The 18,529-nt window shown below is 39.8% G+C and overlaps 1 protein-coding gene across 2 annotated transcripts; it reads left to right on the top strand.

Annotated features, from left to right (window-relative positions):
- The first annotated feature begins 1,194 nt into the window (after positions 1-1,194).
- LOC115171839 (5-hydroxytryptamine receptor 3A) lies at positions 1,195-12,127 on the top strand. Of its 2 annotated transcripts, none has more exons than XM_029729020.1 (9): positions 1,195-1,308; positions 3,155-3,378; positions 3,489-3,533; positions 3,869-3,975; positions 4,198-4,367; positions 5,413-5,534; positions 6,984-7,194; positions 10,871-11,020; positions 11,847-12,127. In XM_029729020.1, exons 1-9 carry the CDS (start codon positions 1,221-1,223, stop codon positions 12,101-12,103), a joined length of 1,374 nt encoding a protein of 457 aa, XP_029584880.1. In that variant the 5' UTR covers positions 1,195-1,220; the 3' UTR covers positions 12,104-12,127. The 2 variants fall into 2 exon arrangements, with proteins under 2 accessions (XP_029584880.1, XP_029584881.1); XM_029729021.1 differs by lacking the exon at positions 1,195-1,308 and adding an exon at positions 2,503-3,038.
- Positions 12,128-18,529: the final 6,402 nt, after the last annotated feature.

Here is an 18,529-nt window from a genome sequence, read left to right as displayed (position 1 = left end):
TTTTATAAGATAAGTTTAATGCTAGCTAGCAACTTACCTTGGCTTCTTGCTGCCCTCGCGTAACAGGTAGTCAGCCTGCCATGCAGGCTCCTCGTGGAGTGCAATGTAAGGCAGGTGGTTAGAGCATTGGACTAGTAACCGGAAGGTTGCAAAAATGAATCACCGAATCCCCCCTGAACAAGGCAGTTAACCCCCGTTCCTAGGCCATCATTGAAAATAAGAATGTGTTCTTAATCTGACTTGCCTAGTTAAATAAAGGTGTAAAAAAAATGTAAATATATAAAAAATAAACAAAATAAAAATCGGCGGCCAAAAATACAGATTACCGATTGTTATGAAAACTTGAAATCGGCCCTAATTAATCGGCCGTTCCAATTAATCGGTTGAACTCTAGTACTGTACATACATATCCACAAGTCCTAATTGTCTCAGACTACGGTTTTGGTCAAAAAATATTTTGCGAAACACTCAACCTTAAATCATTTGCTGATTCTGAATGGATCCTGCAGTAAATGTTCACACTAAACGGTTAAGCTACAGGTTACTGTTAGTCCACAACCAGCTGTCAAAACAAGTTGCTTTATGAACCACTAGTGAGGAGATAGCAACCTTTCTCCATTACCCAGAGAGAAAACAGCACCACTGAAACCTCAATGCTGTCTGGTGCCCATGCATGATGACATTTCAAATAAACCAACTCAATCCCTTTTGTATTATTGTCTGTATGAAGTCTGTATGCTCAACAATATGATAACAGCCTACGGTCCTATTGAGGTCCAGTGAAACATATAGCTAACTATAGGGTTTAGAGGCAGGTGGAGGTGCAGTATATGCGCTTCTGACCAGTCACAGTAATTAGTAATTACCAGTCTGTTGTGGTTGTTGTTTACACAAGATGGTGAAACTAATCCTGGGAGGTTCATTTAAAAACTCATTATTTGGGGATTATAGCCAAGCACATCCTGTACAATATCGAGGATAATATTCACATGCATACAGTTTGTGGGTGTGTGTGTGTGGCTGTGGAAGACTGGGGCGGCCAAATGTTCCAGAGCAGCCTTTATAAGGGTCATCCCAGGTGCGGCATTGGCTAGAGAGGACAGGAGAAGGCAAGTGGTGATCACTAAGCAGCTAAAGGTAGGTTTTCAGTCCTTCTAACAGTTTCATTAGAGGAAACTCGTCTTCATTTCTGCTAAGACTGTGTGTGCTGACTCTACAGTATGTGCTTTGTGACAGGAGGACGTGCAGGGATGAGACCCATGGACCACAGCGTGCTGAAATGTCTCTTCTCCCTATTCTTGCTAACAGGTAAAATTATTAGCATATATGAAGTAAACCGTGTAAAACATTTTTATTATATGCGATTGCAAATTGCAATATTCATTTTTATTTCTTGTCACAAACAGATGATATTATTAAAGTCATGAAAAAAGAAATGTACAATGAAAAATAAAATAAATATAACCCAGCTAGCACATTTGGTTCCTTGGAAGTTGTGGGAATGTATGTTTTTGGTTTTACATTGGTTGTGGGAACGCAGCCATACGTTTCCTGACTGGTAAAACTGAACGTTTTTTAAACGTTCTGAGAGCAGAAGTGAAAATGTTGTCGGTTCTGAGAACATTTATTTTTAGGTTGCAGGAAGGTTCTGATAACGTTTTACTCTGGTTCCTTGATCGTTTTCCTGGGAGTTATTTTTTATTATAATATCGAATATATTTTATTAAATATGCAGACAGATAGATTAAAAGTAAGTTTACATTGTAATGCTTCTGACAGCCAACTTTCTAGCTCCTTCCATAACTTTTGGACTTTATAGCATTCCCAGAAAGCATGGATTATTGAGTCCTTGTTAGTTTTACCCTTAAGACATGACTGAATTTGTCAATTTTTTTCTCTTGTATAATAAATTCTATACTTTAGTTTATACTGTATTAAGCATACATTTTCATTAACTGTAACTGTGTTAGTTATGCTCCAACATTCCCTCCATCTTGTGCCAACATCAGTTCTTTTTAAGCCTTGGTTCCAATAATTGATATATATATTTTAAGAGATTGCCAGTTGGATATGCTCTCTCCAAGGTTTTGTATATCTTATATCATAGGAACATCATTTTCTGACTCATATAGATTCCCTCGGGGTTGCTCTGAGGTCCAAAAGATTTCAAATCTAAATTTCGTGATATGTAAACTTTTAAGTTGCATGTATTTGAAAATATCTACATTGGTCAGTCCAAAACTGCGTTTCAATTCTGTCATGGAAATAAATATATTTCCTGTTACCAAGTCATTTTATCAAATAAAATCATTTTATTGTTTGCATTCCTATAGATTTCCACATGGACCAATTTATCGGTGAATTCTGAAAAGCTATCCAAGGATTGTTCCATAGGGTTGTATTTTTAGGGAGTAATATTGCTTCTTGTAAAATACGTTAAATTTCTTCTATATTGTTATATTGTTCTGAACTATGAAGTCATTAATGTTCTTAGCTTTATCCTTTGAAAATAGACCAAAACAAAAATAAATTATTCTTGGGATGAGGATGCGCATCATTTTTAATCATTTAAGAGACCCCGTTTCAAAGGTAACAAGCACTCATTAAGATCAGGTGTGGCCAATTAGTGGGCGCGACCAACCCACTTTACAAGATAGAGGATCGTTTTGTTGATGCTGAGAACGAAATCTATATGTTTTTTTGATAACAATCTTCAAACATTCTCTGAACGTTACAACAATATTCTTGTGGTTTTTATAGGAAGTTTTCTTAACTTTCTGAGAAAGGATTGTATTTTTTTTAATTTATTACTTTTTCAGAAAAGTTGTGGGAAGGTTGTATGCAAAATAACCATAGGACAATCGCGTACTTACCAAGCTCTAAAAAACATATTGTTCTCAGAATGTAACTGATAATGGACTAGTGATAAGAGTATCAGGTTTAGATACAGTGCACTATATAGAGAGCATGATCACTTTTCACAGTGAGTCCCTACTTTAAAGACATGCAACAACCTTATCCCATTTCATTTTGACTGTGTAAGTAATTTATTGTACTGTGTTGAACTATTGGAAAGCCTATTTGGTTCCTAGAAAAGCGCTATATAAATCCAATATTATATTCTGAAATTAAATACCCATCTCTGGTTCCACAGTATCTGCATCAGGCACTCTATCCAACGCAGCAATTACTACTATCCAAACACTATCTAATACAGCCAGTGCATCCCAACCATTCAACACAGCCACTTCATCCTGTACGACCCGTCGATGTCTGGCCAGCATGCTGATTGCGAAAGAAGCTCTGAGTCAGCCACAGTCTCCACGGTGCATCTCAATTATCCGTGTGCCGTTAATAGTGTATGAAACTCTGTCTGTCGTAAGTCATGTTCTGTTCCTTTTAATTGAGTTTTGTAAAATGTGATGAGTTTCAGAGATAACATATTGACATTTCAATCATTATGTGATGAATTATTCTCTTCCTAATAGGACACAAAAAACCTCCGCTTCGAGAGTAGTCTGGAAGTCCCGCTGGTAAGTACACTTTTAGGAAAAAAAGAAAAAGGTGCTATAACCTAAAATAACCTAAAATGGTTCTCCGGCTGTCTTCATAGGAGAACCTTTTGAAGAACCCTATTTGATTCCAGGTAGAACCCTTTTGGGTTCAATGTAGAACCCTTTCGGGTTCAATGTAGAACCCTTTCCACAGAGGGTTTGACCTGGAACCAAAAAGTATTTTCCTATGGGGACAGCTGAAGAACCCTTTGGAACCCCTTTTTGAAGAGTGTAGGCACAGAACATCCTGGGAGACATTCAAGTAAATGTGACATTTTGTAATAATACTCAGTATGATTGTTTCTAAACTACAGTCTTGGGAAGACCCTGACTTATCATGGGACACATCAGTCTATCATCATGATATGGTGGTCCTGCCTGTCAGCAAAATCTGGACTCCTGAACTCCATGTGACTAATGGGTGAGTCCACTTACAACAGAATACAATAACTTATGTTTTGTTTAATTATGTTTCATTTAGATTTTAACATTAGTCAATTTATGTGTAATCTTCTAAATAGCGAGTGAAACATGGACAGAATTAGAGACAGTACTAATATGTTTTAAGTGGCCAAATGTTTAGTTGTGACATTTTTAGTAGATCAATCCTCAGTTGTCTGTCCTCAACCTCTCATGTCTAAAGAGTGCAAACAAAGATGAAGCACGGCAACAAGGATTTGCTGGTGCACAGCAACGGGACTATAGAGCACATGGTCATCATGAACACTGTGGTGGGCTGTGAGGTCAATCTGTACAATTACCCCTTCGCTTCAGATTTCTGCCCCATCGCCATCAATGTGTGGGCAATTAGTGGTAAGTGCATCATTTCAAACCTCATTCTGTCTGCTAAATGGCTCTTGCACACAATTATTTACCAAAGCCCTTACTAACCAAAAACAACAAACCCAAAAATGTGTTTTGTCTGTATAGCCTAATGCAATTTAGTATATAATGCATTTCACTTTATTTGTCGTCTTTGGAATTTTCTATACATCCTGACTGTCTAGCATTTCTTTTGGTGCTTGTTAGTGGGCTGGACACAGTGGGGCCATACTTAAGAACATTAGATTTAAAAAAAACACTTTTTAAGTTTAAGCATCAGACGATTCAAATTGTTGATGTAGTTGCATGTGATCAAAGGCTGCATGTTAACTGTTCCCATTCCATAACCTGGCAGATTTAGCCATATGCTAACCTCATCAGATGGCCATGGTTATTTCCTGTAACAAATTCCGCATCCGCCTATCAAAGACCTTACACTTTTTTGTTGTCCCCTACTAAAGATTCCATCTTTAACTAAAGTTATCTCCCAAATTAAATAATGTTAATTCATAAGTTAAGAACAAATAAGAATTATATTAACAACATAACAAATGCAAGCTCTAACTCGTTGTATAGTCTAGTTCAAGGCGATAGCGTGAAATAGACAAATGCGTGGGTAAATGGTAAGCTTTCGCCTAGCCTCAAAGCGGAAGTTCAGGATTTTACAACTTCATGTTAGATGGTTCCTTACCCTAAAAGTAGTATGGGCAAGGAGAAACTGTAATCCATGGTTCGGTTTTCTCTGAACAGCCACTACAAACTTCAGCTAACTTTAGCCACCGCTAACAAAACATCTATGCGAGTGAAAGGGGAAATCATGCAAATGTCAATTTTATAAAATCATTTTTTTATTTGTGGTAATTTTTCCATCCCCTCCTGAGAACTAAGCTAAAACCGAACAAAGAGCCTAAAATCAAGGAATGAACGAAAGCAAACATTTTGTGAATTACACCCACAATGCCTATTGATAGAAACAAATATTTTTTTGTTATGATCTTTGAGTGAGTGAACTAGTATCAAATATCTGCTTTTCCAGGATGTGGCATGTTCCTGAACTTTGGGGCTGTGAGCACAACTAGTGCAAACCGTGGGGACTGGCTAACCGAGGCAGTGGAACTCAACACTAAAGGAGGCAGAGGTGATCGCAACTATCTATGGGTTAGTGAGTGCTCCTGGTGATTTCAGTTGTATTTTTTTTATGTGGGACATGTAAAGATGCCTTATTCTTCCTATTTTTATGGGCAAAGCTTAAACATTTACACTCAAAGACAATACACTTACTCCAAAACAAATTATTTCTGCCTGGCTTTTTATTTTATTTTTATTTAACCTTTATTTAACTAGGCAAGTCAGTTTAGAACAAACTCTTATTTACAATGACGGCCTTCCAAAAGGCAAAAGGTCTCCTGCGTGGACGGGGGCTGGGGATAAAATAAATAAATGATATATATATATATATATTAGGTCAAAAACACAACACTACATATAGAGAGACCTAAGACAAAAACATAGTAAGGCAGCAACACATGACAACACAGCATGGTAGCAACACAACATGGTAGCAGCACAAAACATGGTACAAACATTATTGGGCACAGACAACAGCACAAAGGGCAAGAAGGTACAGACAACAATACATCACGCAAAGCAGCCACAACTGTCAGTGTCCATGATTGAGTCTTTGAATGAAGAGATTGAGAACTGTCCAGTTTGCGTGATTGTTGCAGCTCGTTCCAGTCACTAGCTGCAAGGAACTGAAAAGACGAGCGACCCAGGGATGTGTGTGCTTTGGGGACCTTTAACAGAATGTGACTGGCAGAACGGGTGTTGTATGTGGAGGATGAGGGCTGCAGTAGATATCTCAGATAGGGGGTGTGAGGCCTAAGAGTTTTATAAATAAGTATCAACCAGTAGGTGACGGCTATACAGAGATGACCAGCTTACAGAGTAGTATAGAGTGCAGTGATGTGTCCTATAAGGAGCATTGATGGCAAATCTGATGGCCGAATGGTAAAGAACATCTAGCCACTCAAGAGCACCCTTACCTGCCGATCTACGTCTCTGTAATCTAGCATGGGTAGGATGGTCATCTGGATCAGGGTTAGTTTGGCAGCTGGGGTGAAAGAGTGATTACGATAGAAGAGTCTAGATTTAACTTTAGCCTGCAGTTTTGATATGTGCTGAGAGAAGGACAGTGTACTGTCTAGCCATATTCCCAAGTGCTTGTATAAGGTGACTACCTCAAGCTCTAACCCCTCAGAAGTAGTAAACACACCTGTGGGGAGAGGGGCATTATTCTTACCAAACCACATGACCTTTGTTTTGGAGGTGTTCAGAGCAAGGTTAAGGGCAGAGAAAGCTTGCTGGACACTAAGAAAGCTTTGTTGTAGAGCATTTAACACAAACTCCGGGGAGTTGCCAGCTGAGTATAAGACTATCATCCGCATATAAATGGATGAGAGAGCTTCCTACTACCTGAGCTATGTTGTTGATGTAAATTGAGAAGCGCGTGGGGCCTAGGATTGAGACATGGGGTACTCCCTTGGTGACAGGCAGTCACCCCCCAGACCAATACTCCTTAGCCGGCTTACCTGTCTGTCTTCACAGGTGTTGCTGAAAATGCGGTCCGAAAACCCGTTTCTGTCCCTGGTCCTGCCCAGTATACTAATCATCTTGGCTGATGTGGGCAGCTTCGCCCTGCCGCTGGGAGAGAGCAAGCGCATCCCCTTCAAGGTTAAACTGGTTCTCAGCTTCATCATGTTCCTCAACATCCTCAAGGACCTTCTGCCCGGAGGAGGCCAGTGCAGCCCCATCATCCGTGAGTGTCCTGTGTGTAATGCACCAGAATGAAACAGCATTTTGTTATAAACGGTGTGTATGTATCGGAGTTATAGAGCGACTGCGCCAAAAAACAAATAATGCCTTTTGTAAACGGCCAGTCAAACATTTATTCTATTGTAAAAATTGACTACAAAGTGTAAAAAGGAAACATTTTGTCATAAAATCAGCCTCTTCCAAAACCGAGTTTGGTACCTAAGCATGTCAGAGTAAATTAAGGTTGGGTTTGGATTCCAATCATGTCATCAATTCATGCCTCCTTTTGCCCCGGTGGCACCGTGTTTGTGGAAGATTGGGCAAGTTTGTTTAGCATGGCCCGGTGCCCCTGGTGGGTGGAGATTTCTCCAATGTGGTCCTGTGTAGCTCAGTTGGTAGAGCATGGTGCTTGCAATGCCAGGGTTGTGAGTTCGATTCCCATCGGGGACCAATATGGAAGAAAAAAATATGAATGTATGAACTCATAAGTCGCTCTGGATAAGAGCATCTACTAAACATGTAAAATCCAATTGACTAGTAGGAAATGAACCAATGGAATGGTTGAAAATGAGCAAACCCTGGGGAACTAGGCCATGTCAAATTACTCATATTTCCTCATGCACTGAGAAACAGTCTTCTTCAGACAATACGCTGTAGATGGGAGGTCTGCCACATATTATGTTTAGCAGGAGCTTGATGTGCAATGCAAAATACTCTAGTGAAAATGGGCTTCCATAAAGTTGTTCAACAATCTTGGGCAGGATATGGATTATCTGTTACATCTCATGCTAACTACTACTTCTGTGGGCTGTCAACCCTCAAACCCGAGACAGCCTGGTGTTGGTGAGTTGGTTACACTAGCAAGCAAAGTTAGCTAGCTACATTATTTGATAATGCTAATGAGCCAGGCTAGCTATGACACTGATGTAACTAACAGTTAGCTAAATACAAAACTAACATTAGCAAGCTAGCTACCTTGCTAACATCTTTTTTAACTGCAAGATCAAGGGATCTTGATTGGCTATCAGGCCAGATCTTGCTAACTGTAGCCTATTCATTGCCATTTCAGGTTTGCCAGGATGTAGCCAGCTTGCTTTCGATAATCTTTCAATTCCAATTGGCAAGCCAAAAGATCCCTGCTAGTTAACATTAGTGAATGTTAGCTAGCTAGCTAACAAACTAAACCTAATTTCAAGTCAGATTTGCAAATTAAGCAGCTAGCAAGCTAGAAAAACAGGCAAAATTAATGAGATTTTACTCAGTTAGTTTAAATAAGGGAATCAGTCAATTGAAATAAATTCATTAGGCCCTAATCTATGGATTTTACATGACTGGGAATACAGATATGCATCTGTTGGTCAGATACTTTTTTTTTTTTTTTAAAGGTATGGGTGTGGATCAGAAAACCAGTCAGTATCTGGTGTGACCACTATTTGCCTCATGCAGTGCGACACTCCTTCACGTAGAGTTGACCAGGCTGTTGATTGTGGCCTGTGGAATGTTGTCCCACTCCTCTTCAATGGTTGTGCAAAGTTGCTGGATATTGTCAGGAACTGGAACATGCTGTTGGAACACACGTTGATCCAGAGCATCCCAAACATGCTCAATGGGTGACATGTCTGGTGAGTATGCAGGCCATGGAAGAACTGGGAAATGTTCAGCTTCAGGAATTGAGTACAGTACAGATTCTTGCGACATGGGGCAGTGCATTATCATTCTGAAACATGGTGATGGCGGAGGATGAATGGCACGACAATGGGCCTCAGCTTCTCGTGGCGGCAGCGTAGCCTAGTGGTTAGAGCGTTGGACTAGTAACCGAAAGGTTGCAAGATCAAATCCCGAGCTAACAAGGTACAAATCTGTCGTTCTGCCCCTGAACAAGGCAGTTAACGCACTGTTCCTAGGCCGTCATCGAAAATAAGAATTTGTTCTTAAGTGACTTGCCTAGTTAAATAAAGATAAAATAAAACGGTAACTCTGATTTCAAATTACCATCGATAAAATGCAATTGTGTTTGTTGTCCGTAGCTTATGACTGCCCATACCATAACCCCACCTCCATCATGGGGCACTCTGTTCACAACGTTGCAAACCACTCACCCACACAATGGCAAATACGCTGTCTGCCATCTGCCCGGTACAGCTGAAACCAGGATTAATCCATGAAGAGCACACTTCTCCAGCGTGCCAGTGGCCATCGAAGGTATAGGATTTGCCCTATGAAGTCGGTTACGACGCCAGTCAGGTTAAGACCCTGGTAAAGACAACGAGCATGCAGATGCGCTTCCCTGAGACGGTTTCTGACAGCTTGTGCAGAAATTCTTCGGTTGTGCAAACCCAGTTTCATCAGCTGTCCAGGTGGCTCGTCTCAGACATTATGGGATCAGCCATCTTGCTTCAGGGGGAGATGTGGCGATATGCTGATATCTACAGTATCTAATGACGTTATGTCAAGTTCATAAACACACTGCCAGACATGCACAGTACAACCTGTGATGTTCTATAGTGAACAAAAATATAAAACGCAACATGTAAAGTGTTGGTCCCATGTTTCATGAGCTGAAGTAAAAGATCCCAGAAATGTTCCATACGCACAAAAAGTTTATTTCCCTCAAATATTATGCACACATTTGTTTACATCCCTGTTAGTGAGCATTTCTCCTTTGCCATGATAATCCATCCACCTGACAGGTATGGCATATAAAGAAGCTGATTAAACATCATAATTCCACAGGTGCACCTTGTGCTGGGGACAGTAAAAGTCCACTCTAAAATGTGCAGTTTTGTCACAAAACACAATGTGTTGTAGGACCGCTGAGCTGACTGAAGACCACGGGCATTCAACTCGCAGTAGTTGATATCGTTTCCATGGTAACATGTATTTACATCACAGGAATAAACTTTGAAACTAAGTTCCAAGGTACTTTCGCAGCAAGGTTTTGTAGAACGAGTATCACATGAAGCATTCCAGACACTGGTTCTTGCCATCTTGGCATACTTTTGATTTGACAGAGAAATATATGCTAGCCTAAGGTTAGATATGCTAGCCAGCTCCCCCCAGTTTGGCTAAACATATGGTCAATAAGAGTTTCTATTCACCTCTTTTCTACTTTAGCCTACACACAGAACTGAATTAGATGACCATCTTGAGATGGCGAGTCACTCAGGTGGGGTGAAGTCCTCAACTTAAAAACTTCTCTCCATAGCAAAGCTAGCTTGCTGTCACTACACTAACGTTACTTCCCTGTTTTGTTATTGAATGGCAAAGACACACCCAAGAAACACCCACATTAAACAACAACCCAAAGACAACTTTTGTTTGGCTTCAGTCATGACCGCTAGCAAGTTCAGCCGCCCTTTAAGAATGTGCAGAAAGCTCACTCCACAGCTAGCTTGAAGTGTTGCCAAGGGAGCTATCAAATTTGATATTTTTCTGTAGCTCAATTGTTTGGTATGTGGTCAAGGACGATCACATGTGTTTGGGAGCAGTGATCCTGAACAGCAACAGTGATCCTAGTGATCCGTTGCGAGCAGAGGTTCACTATTTCCAGCCCGGTATGTTACAGGGACAGTAAAGGAAGCTATACTGTTAGCAGCACACTGATGGCGGTTTCATGTATACAGTACCTCTCTGCCACCATATAACACTCACACATTTCTCTCTCTCGTTGTTCTCCATAGGGAAGCACTTCTGTTTCTGTTTGGTCATCCTGGTGTTGAGCACGTTGCAGTCTATGGTGCTCACACGTCTGGCTAAGTGTGGCACTCTCCGGCCCTGCAGCCTCTCCAAGTCCAAAGAGTCACTGCTTAAAGACACAGACAATGAAGAGGGTAAACTTTTTCATTCTTCTGTCATCTCAGTTACCCACAGAGCAAAATATATTTTTTTATGGTTGCCAAAGAAGACGTTAACAAACCTCCTTATTAGGGCTGTCAGAGTTAATCAGTTAACTCAAGTTAACGTTTTTATCATTTTAGTGCACTATTTTATTTATTTACTATTAATCGCATTGTCTGAGCGTTGAATACACTGAAAACATCCCAAATACAATATCTATACCGCAAAAATCTACAATACCATGTAAAAACAAGTTGACCTTGAGATGAAATAAAATGTCCTTTCTCAATTGACATAATTTTTACTAACTGTTACATTAGACAGAATCAAGACGTCAATATTCTTGAAATGTTTCTTTGTATGAAAAATCATAAAATTACATCTCACTTTGGAATGTATTTTTCCCCCCCAGTTAATTGTTTGACAGCCCTAGTCTTTATGCAACCATTTATAACCTGACCATGATGTCATAATGACTTTATTGCAATATATGCTTATAGGGGAAATTTAAAACATTTACTTAAACCATTTACTGACAGTGTTACTGTTTGAGTTTTTTGTTGCCATTTCCAATTTGTGGTCAAATGACACCTGTTGGCACTTTTAGGGGGCGAAATAAATTGGCACTTTTAGGGTTAAAAAAATTAAATCGCCATAAACAAGTCTAGGTATTTTGTTAATGCACAACCATTCTTACTCTCTAGCTGCAGTTAAAGCATGCAGTTGACATCTTTCCCAGCATATTTCTTGCATGTCTGCAAAAATAATAATGTTATGTTAATCATGTTATCCCTTTTTTCTCTCATTTACTTTGTCTAGAATCCAAGTCTGGTATTACTGTCATCAAACTGAATGCCTCTGAGGAAGAGAATACACCCTTCCAGAAGGTGGTGAAGTTTCTCAACAAAATGGCTGCACAAGACCAGAAAAAAGTGAGACGCCATCGCTTTGCCAACAAAGTGGACTTGATCTGTTTCTGTATCTATCTCACCGTCCTCATTATTTACTCATTCATCATTTTATTTTTCTCCTTTGGTTCTCGATGTGAGATCGACCATTTACAATTCTGGCATTAAAATCTTTATTTGCTTTTAACAATATTTAAATGAATATAAAGTGTGTATTCTTCAGTAGAGATATAACTATATTTATTTCAATATGTTTGAAACTAGCCAGTCATATGTGGAATAATACATTTAGCAAATAGGACTAAATATACCTGCAAGCAGCAATGAACAGGTTTCAAAGGATGACACAGGAGGTACAGTGCGGCCATAATGAATACAGCAACAATCATTTTTCTCAAACATTCAAAACTGATGTAATGAGCCTAAGTGGGGTGTTCATTGGATAGACTAATGATGCGTTGAACATATGTCTGAAAACAAACTAGTTGTCAGTTATTGTTGCCTGTGGCAACGAGCTCCTGAGTCTAGCTACATTTTAGTCAGTAGCTATCCTTCTAAATGCGGTGGTTACTGGATAAACTACCTAGGAGTTGAACATATTTGGCTGAAAATGAACTAATAGCCAGTTGTTGTTGTTGTCCATGGTGGAACTATCTAACCTGCCAGCTCCTGAAGCCCCAATGAGCTCCTGAGTCTTGAAGCAGTCTGCTAGCGTTGTAAAATTAGCATTTAGCTAGCAAACTGAGCAGTTTTACAAAGGCTGAGATGACTCAAGCACTCTAGCAAACCCTGCTCTGGGATAATGTTAACGGGCTGCGGGAATGTTACATTTGTCTTTTAATTGTACAGGGATGCAAACTGGTGAGGGCCCAAAATGGTGACCATATTTTTTGGGGGGTGGAAACATATGTTTGAAGTACCAGAAAATGTGCTTATTTTCAGAGTAATATTGTCACGACACCAACATTTTATTAACAATGCGATACCTAGTAGTATCGTGATACCACGGGAAATTTAATTTGCATCCTATTCACCCACCCCCATGGAAATTTGTTACCGTTTTCTATACGATTTGCACATGCTACACAAAAACCTATCCCCGATATTCACACATCTACTCTATTTAACTTCACACTGTTTACGGTATAATAGAATAGGCTACTGCAGAAAATGGCTGATTTGCTCATATCCAAAGGCCTTCCTGTGATTGGGCAGGAGTAATGTAGTATGGAATATAAATGTTGTCTTTGTGGCAGTCAAGGGAAAACCCTATGCCTATATGCAACCATCTGAACTCTTCAGATAACTACACACACACCCTCCCATTCACTTACTCCCTCTCTCACACAGAGCACTAGGCCTCTATTACTCCTGTTTGTGCAGAAAAAAATATTTGTCAGCAGAGCGAGGAGAAAATCGTTACACATCTCACAGTACAAGAGCATTGTAGATTTTGTGCTGATCAAAATCAAACATTGGAACGTCTGGGACGGATCAAAAGACTGGATCGATAGCCCTCCGATTGTGTTTCTGACCCGCTCACATTAAACGAACGTCGGTGACGGATGCGTGCCCCTGAGTAGGCAATGACTTGGGGATTTTCTCTATGACCTCAATCTTGTCTGGGACAGCTAAATCGGGGCAAAATTTGTAGTGTACACCTGGCTTTAGGCACCAAACAGAATTTAACAAACCCCATAAAAATATAGATATTTGATTAAGGTAGAGCTTAGAATTAAATTGATTAGGAATATCCATCCTACCTTTGAAACACCTCTGCATATCTATCCCTTTCCCGTTCTTCCTGTGCCATCCACATTTCTGCATAGCCTACTGGTCAACTTACTGTAGTCAAAAATAATGTCAACGATGAAGGCCAGTGATGAAGATGCGTCTAGCAACTTGCTGGTGCTGAGGCCCAGCGTGATGACTCAATCACGATTTATGGTATTGTTTGAATGACAGACCATCTGGGGGCTATTACAGGAGTCAAACACCTTATCAGTGGCAATCTGGATGAAAACACATTCCCATGGAAGTCCTGGGGTCACTGATGCCAGGAGAGGTGTAAAGACTGATGAAACTTGAATCAACTAAATGAAGGTTACTGTATGAAAATTGTCATGTTTGGATTGTTTCAAGAGTTCATAAAGGGCTATGGATTTTGATATGTTTTATAACACTATGCTGTTAAGACTTAGGATATTTTGTATTCTCTTTATCGTGAAGATTACTGGTATGTACCATTTGCTAATTGTATTCTTATTGCGTAATACATTGGATTACTTTCAAATAGATACAAACCGTAGTCCTCACATTTCTGAGTAATATTCCTTGAATTATTATTTGGTGGAATGTCTAATGGTAAATGTTATTCACAATATACATTGCATATATGCTCTGTCTCTAACCTTAGCTCAGAGATGCACAGTTAACTCAATAATTGAATGCTAGGACATTAGCTCCTTGTTCCTTAGCCTCTTAATGATTGTATAATGGTAAACCTACACACGTGCATCTTATAGTATTCAGAGTGGTGACACAAGGCTTGCACCTTGGCAATTCCCACTGGTTATGATTATGGGCCCATAGTGTTCAGATGATAATGGAGTCAGATGGTATATCATAGTAGGGTCATAGACCCCTACACTCATTCTGTCATCCTCAGACAAAGTGAATTTTCACAATTCTACATTATCAGGTTGTTAGCTAGCTAGGTAACATGACTAAACAACCCACTGGGCAAAAACTGGTTGAATCAATGTTGTTTCCATATCATTTGAACCCCCCAAAAAATCTATGTAATGACATTGAATCGACATGGAAAACTGATTGGATTAGCAGAAAGTCAACATTAGGGCATTTCATCTTTTTTTTCACCCAACTCTTAATCCAAATCCAATGACGTGGTGACATTTGTTGTTGAATTCATGTTAGTTGACAACTCAACCAAATTTAAATCAAAACTAAATGTTGAACTGACATCTGTGCCCAGTGGGAATGTTGTTTATTATCAAACCCAAAAAATAGCAACCCACAACATAGTTATATACAATGAGCAAAACAAGAATAACAAGTAACCTCTTAGAGAAAAGGGTTCCAAAAGGGTTCTTCGGCTGTCCCCATAGGTGAACCCTTTTTGGTTCCAGGTAGAACCCCCTGTGGAAAGGGTTCTACATGGAACCCAAAAGGATTGTGCCTGGAGCCAAAAGGGGTTCTTCAAAGGGTTATCCTATGGGGACAGCCGCAGAACTCTTTTTGGTTCTAGATAGCACCTTGTTTTTTAAGAGCGTAATATGGGGCACAACTTTTGAATGAGTGTGCGACAGACACACGGTTTTCAGCAATGGAAAGGTGCAAGTATTATTGTGACAACTGTGCTCCGTTTGTCCTCTATGGCAGTCAGGGGTTGCGTAAACCCCTAATGAATACACGGAAAGGGGACTGTAGCTGTAGTATAGATGCCTGATATTATCTCCTAACTAAGCAGGTTCTCAACCTTCCTGTTTCAAATTTAAGAGTCTTATCTGGTGAGAACACTTTAATTAAATACACCGGTGCTGTTGAGTGGAACAAACTATGACAGCGAGTAAGAGCCATGCCAACCATAACTTAATTTAAAAAGAATGTCAAAAGCTGGAGAACTGCAGCACCCCAAACAATTCCTTCTCATTTGAGTTTTCTGAGCAGAGACTGTGTATGTTTTTGTGTCCATCATAACATTCAATAATACATTAATTGCATTTCATCTTGCACCATGCAATCAATTACCAGTTCTAAACATGTATTTTTCATCTCTACAGTATGCTGTTATTGCTGCCTGCAGCATAATCTATTTTACAGTTGTTGGTTGGAGCAGGTCTCCAGAGCCACTGAGCCGGAGGAGTTTGTATTAAAGGCTCTGCATGGCCAATCAGACAGCTGCAGTGGTCGTACAGCACTTACTGCGATACGGCCTCCGCAGAAGTCAGAGCAGACATACAGTGGCTTGAAAAAGTATTCACCCCCCCTTGGCATTTTTCCCTATTTTGTTGCCTTACAACCTGGAATTAAAATAGATTTTTGGGGGGTTTGTATCAATTGATTTACACAACATGCCTACCACTTTGAAGATGCAAAATAATTTTTATTGTTAAATAAACAAGAAAAAAAACAGAACTTGAATGTGCATAACTATTCACCCCCCTCCAAAGAAAATACTTTGTAGAGCCACCATTTGCAGCAATTACAGCTGCATGTCTCTTGGGGTATGTCTCTATAAGCTTGGCACATCTAGCCACTGGGATTTCTGCCCATTCTTTAAGGCAAAACTGCTCCAGCTCCTCAAGTTGGATGGGTTCCGCTGGTGTACAGCAATCTTTAAGTCATACCACAGATTCTCAATTGAATTGAGGTCTGGGCTTTGACTAGGCAATTCCAAAACATTTAAATGTTTCCCCTTAAATCACTTGTGTTGCTTTAGCAGTATGCTTAGGGTCATTGTTCTGCTGGAAGGTGAACCTCCGTCCCAGTCTCAAATCTCTGGAAGACTGAAACAGGTTTCCCTCAAGAATTTCCCTGTATTTAGCGCCATCCATCATTCCTTAAATTCTGACTTGTTTCCCAGTCCCTGCCGATGAAAAACAGCCCCACAGCATGATGCTGCCACCACCATAACTCACTGTGGGGATGGAGTTCTTTGGGTGATGAAAGGTGTGGGGTTTGCGCCAGACAGCATTTTCCTTGATGGCCAAAAAGCTACATTTTAGTCTCATCTGACCAGAGTACCATCTTCCATATGTTTGGGGTATCTCCCACATGCCTTTTGGCGAACACCAAGCATGTTTGCTTATTTGTTCTTTAAGCAATGGCTTTTTTCTGGCCACTCTTCAGTCATGCCCAGCTCTGTGGGGTGTACGGCTTAAAGTGGTCCTGTGGACAGATACTCCAATCTCCGCTGTGGAGCTTTGTAGCTCCTTCAGGGTTATCTTTGGTCTCTTTGTTGCCTCTCTGATTAATGCCCTCCTTGCCTGGTATGTGAGTTTTGGTTGGCGGCCCTCTCTTGGCAGGTTTGTTGTGGTGCCATATTCTTTCCATTTTTAAATAATTTAATGGTGCTCTATGGGATGTTCAAAGTTTGGATCTTTTTCTATAACCCAAACCTGATCTGTACTTCTCCACAACTTTGTCCCTGACCTGTTTGGAGAGCTCCTTGGTCTTCATGGTGCCACTTGCTTGGTGGTGCCCCCTTGCTTAGTGGTGTTGCAGACTCTGGGGTCTTTCAGAACAGGTGTATATATACTGAGATCATGTGACAGATCATGTGACACTTAAATAAAGTCCACCTGTGTGCAATCTAACTAATTATGTCACTTCTGAAGGTAACTGGTTGCACCAGATCTTATTTAGGGGCTTCATAGCAAAGGGGGTGAATACATATGCATGCACCACTTTTCCATAAAAAAATAAAATAATAATAATGTTATTTTGTTAATTTCACTTCACCAATTTGGACTATTTTGTGTATGTCCATTACATGAAATCCAAATAAAAAGAAATTTAAATTACAGGTTGTAATGCAACAAATTATGAAAAACGCCATTTGCTGATTCTGAATGGCTCATGCTGTATATGTTCACAATAAATAGCCAAGGAGACAAGCATGGGGACTAGTCTTGATAAATCAATCAGACAGATTTTTGTTGACACTGAATCTCCGTTTGGATATTGGTTAGACTACAATTAGGCTGGAGGAAATGTTAACTAAAGTGAGGTGAGTGCTGCTCATGATCATTTTGTGTAGTTGGCTCATTTATTAGAACATGTTGTTATTTAGTTTAACAAGTGGATTATTTTGCTCTTCACTCCCAGTCGTTTAGTATCCCAGGCCTACTCCTGACCAAAAGACTGTGACTTCACTGACTTGTCTGATAATCAATTAATGTGATTTTGTTTCACTGAATCTCCGTCTGTATAGGCTATTTGGTTAAATTATTTCTGGTTGGGCAAATAAGTGGAGGGGGTATAGCTCATCTATTCGTTTGGTCATCTGTCACCGATCAGAAACATTTAGCATGCAATGATGTAGTCTAAATCCAGAGTAGGCCTATTGTTTTGCTCGATCGCGTATACGCAACTCCAAAAACCCGCGGAGGTTGTGAAATATGAACACGAGACTCACACGCTTTTGAAAATAGGATTACAATTATTTTCTATCAGTATCATGATGAAGATAAGACCAGACACCAGCTCCCTAACAAAGTGGATATTGTTTAAAAATGGGCTCGGTTTAAAAATATCACTTTTGTTATATGATGGCGGTTCCACGTACTTTCCCGTGACACAAGTTGTGTGGGAAAAAGACAATTTGTATGTTATTCTGTTATATTCTTACTATAAAATATGTGTATGTTGACTGTGATCGGGTGGTGTGTCTTGTCTGTTTAATGAACAAAATAAACTGTTGATTTTATTTGGATGGCGCAGCCATGGCTGTACAGACCCGTAACATAGGTCTAATTAAACTCGAAATATGCTATTATGTTCTTTTTAAAATACTTTTTATTAGTCATGTTTCTTAGAACCTGCCTAAACAAATTAATAATATACATACAG

Source organism: Salmo trutta, chromosome 32, assembly GCF_901001165.1.
Source record: "Salmo trutta chromosome 32, fSalTru1.1, whole genome shotgun sequence".
Taxonomy (NCBI): domain Eukaryota; kingdom Metazoa; phylum Chordata; class Actinopteri; order Salmoniformes; family Salmonidae; genus Salmo; species Salmo trutta.
Note: the sequence above shows the minus strand (reverse complement) of the source record. Positions and strands in the feature narration are given on the sequence as shown.

Bases quoted from the DNA above. Each gene is read 5' to 3' on its own strand.
- LOC115171839 (XM_029729020.1), top strand. From the start codon at position 1,221: ATGTGCTTTGTGACAGGAGGACGTGCAGGGATGAGACCCATGGACCAC. The intron at 3,534-3,868 runs GTAAGTACACTT...TCTAAACTACAG, and splicing joins GTAGTCTGGAAGTCCCGCTG to TCTTGGGAAGACCCTGACTT. The intron at 3,976-4,197 runs GTGAGTCCACTT...TCATGTCTAAAG, and splicing joins GAACTCCATGTGACTAATGG to AGTGCAAACAAAGATGAAGC.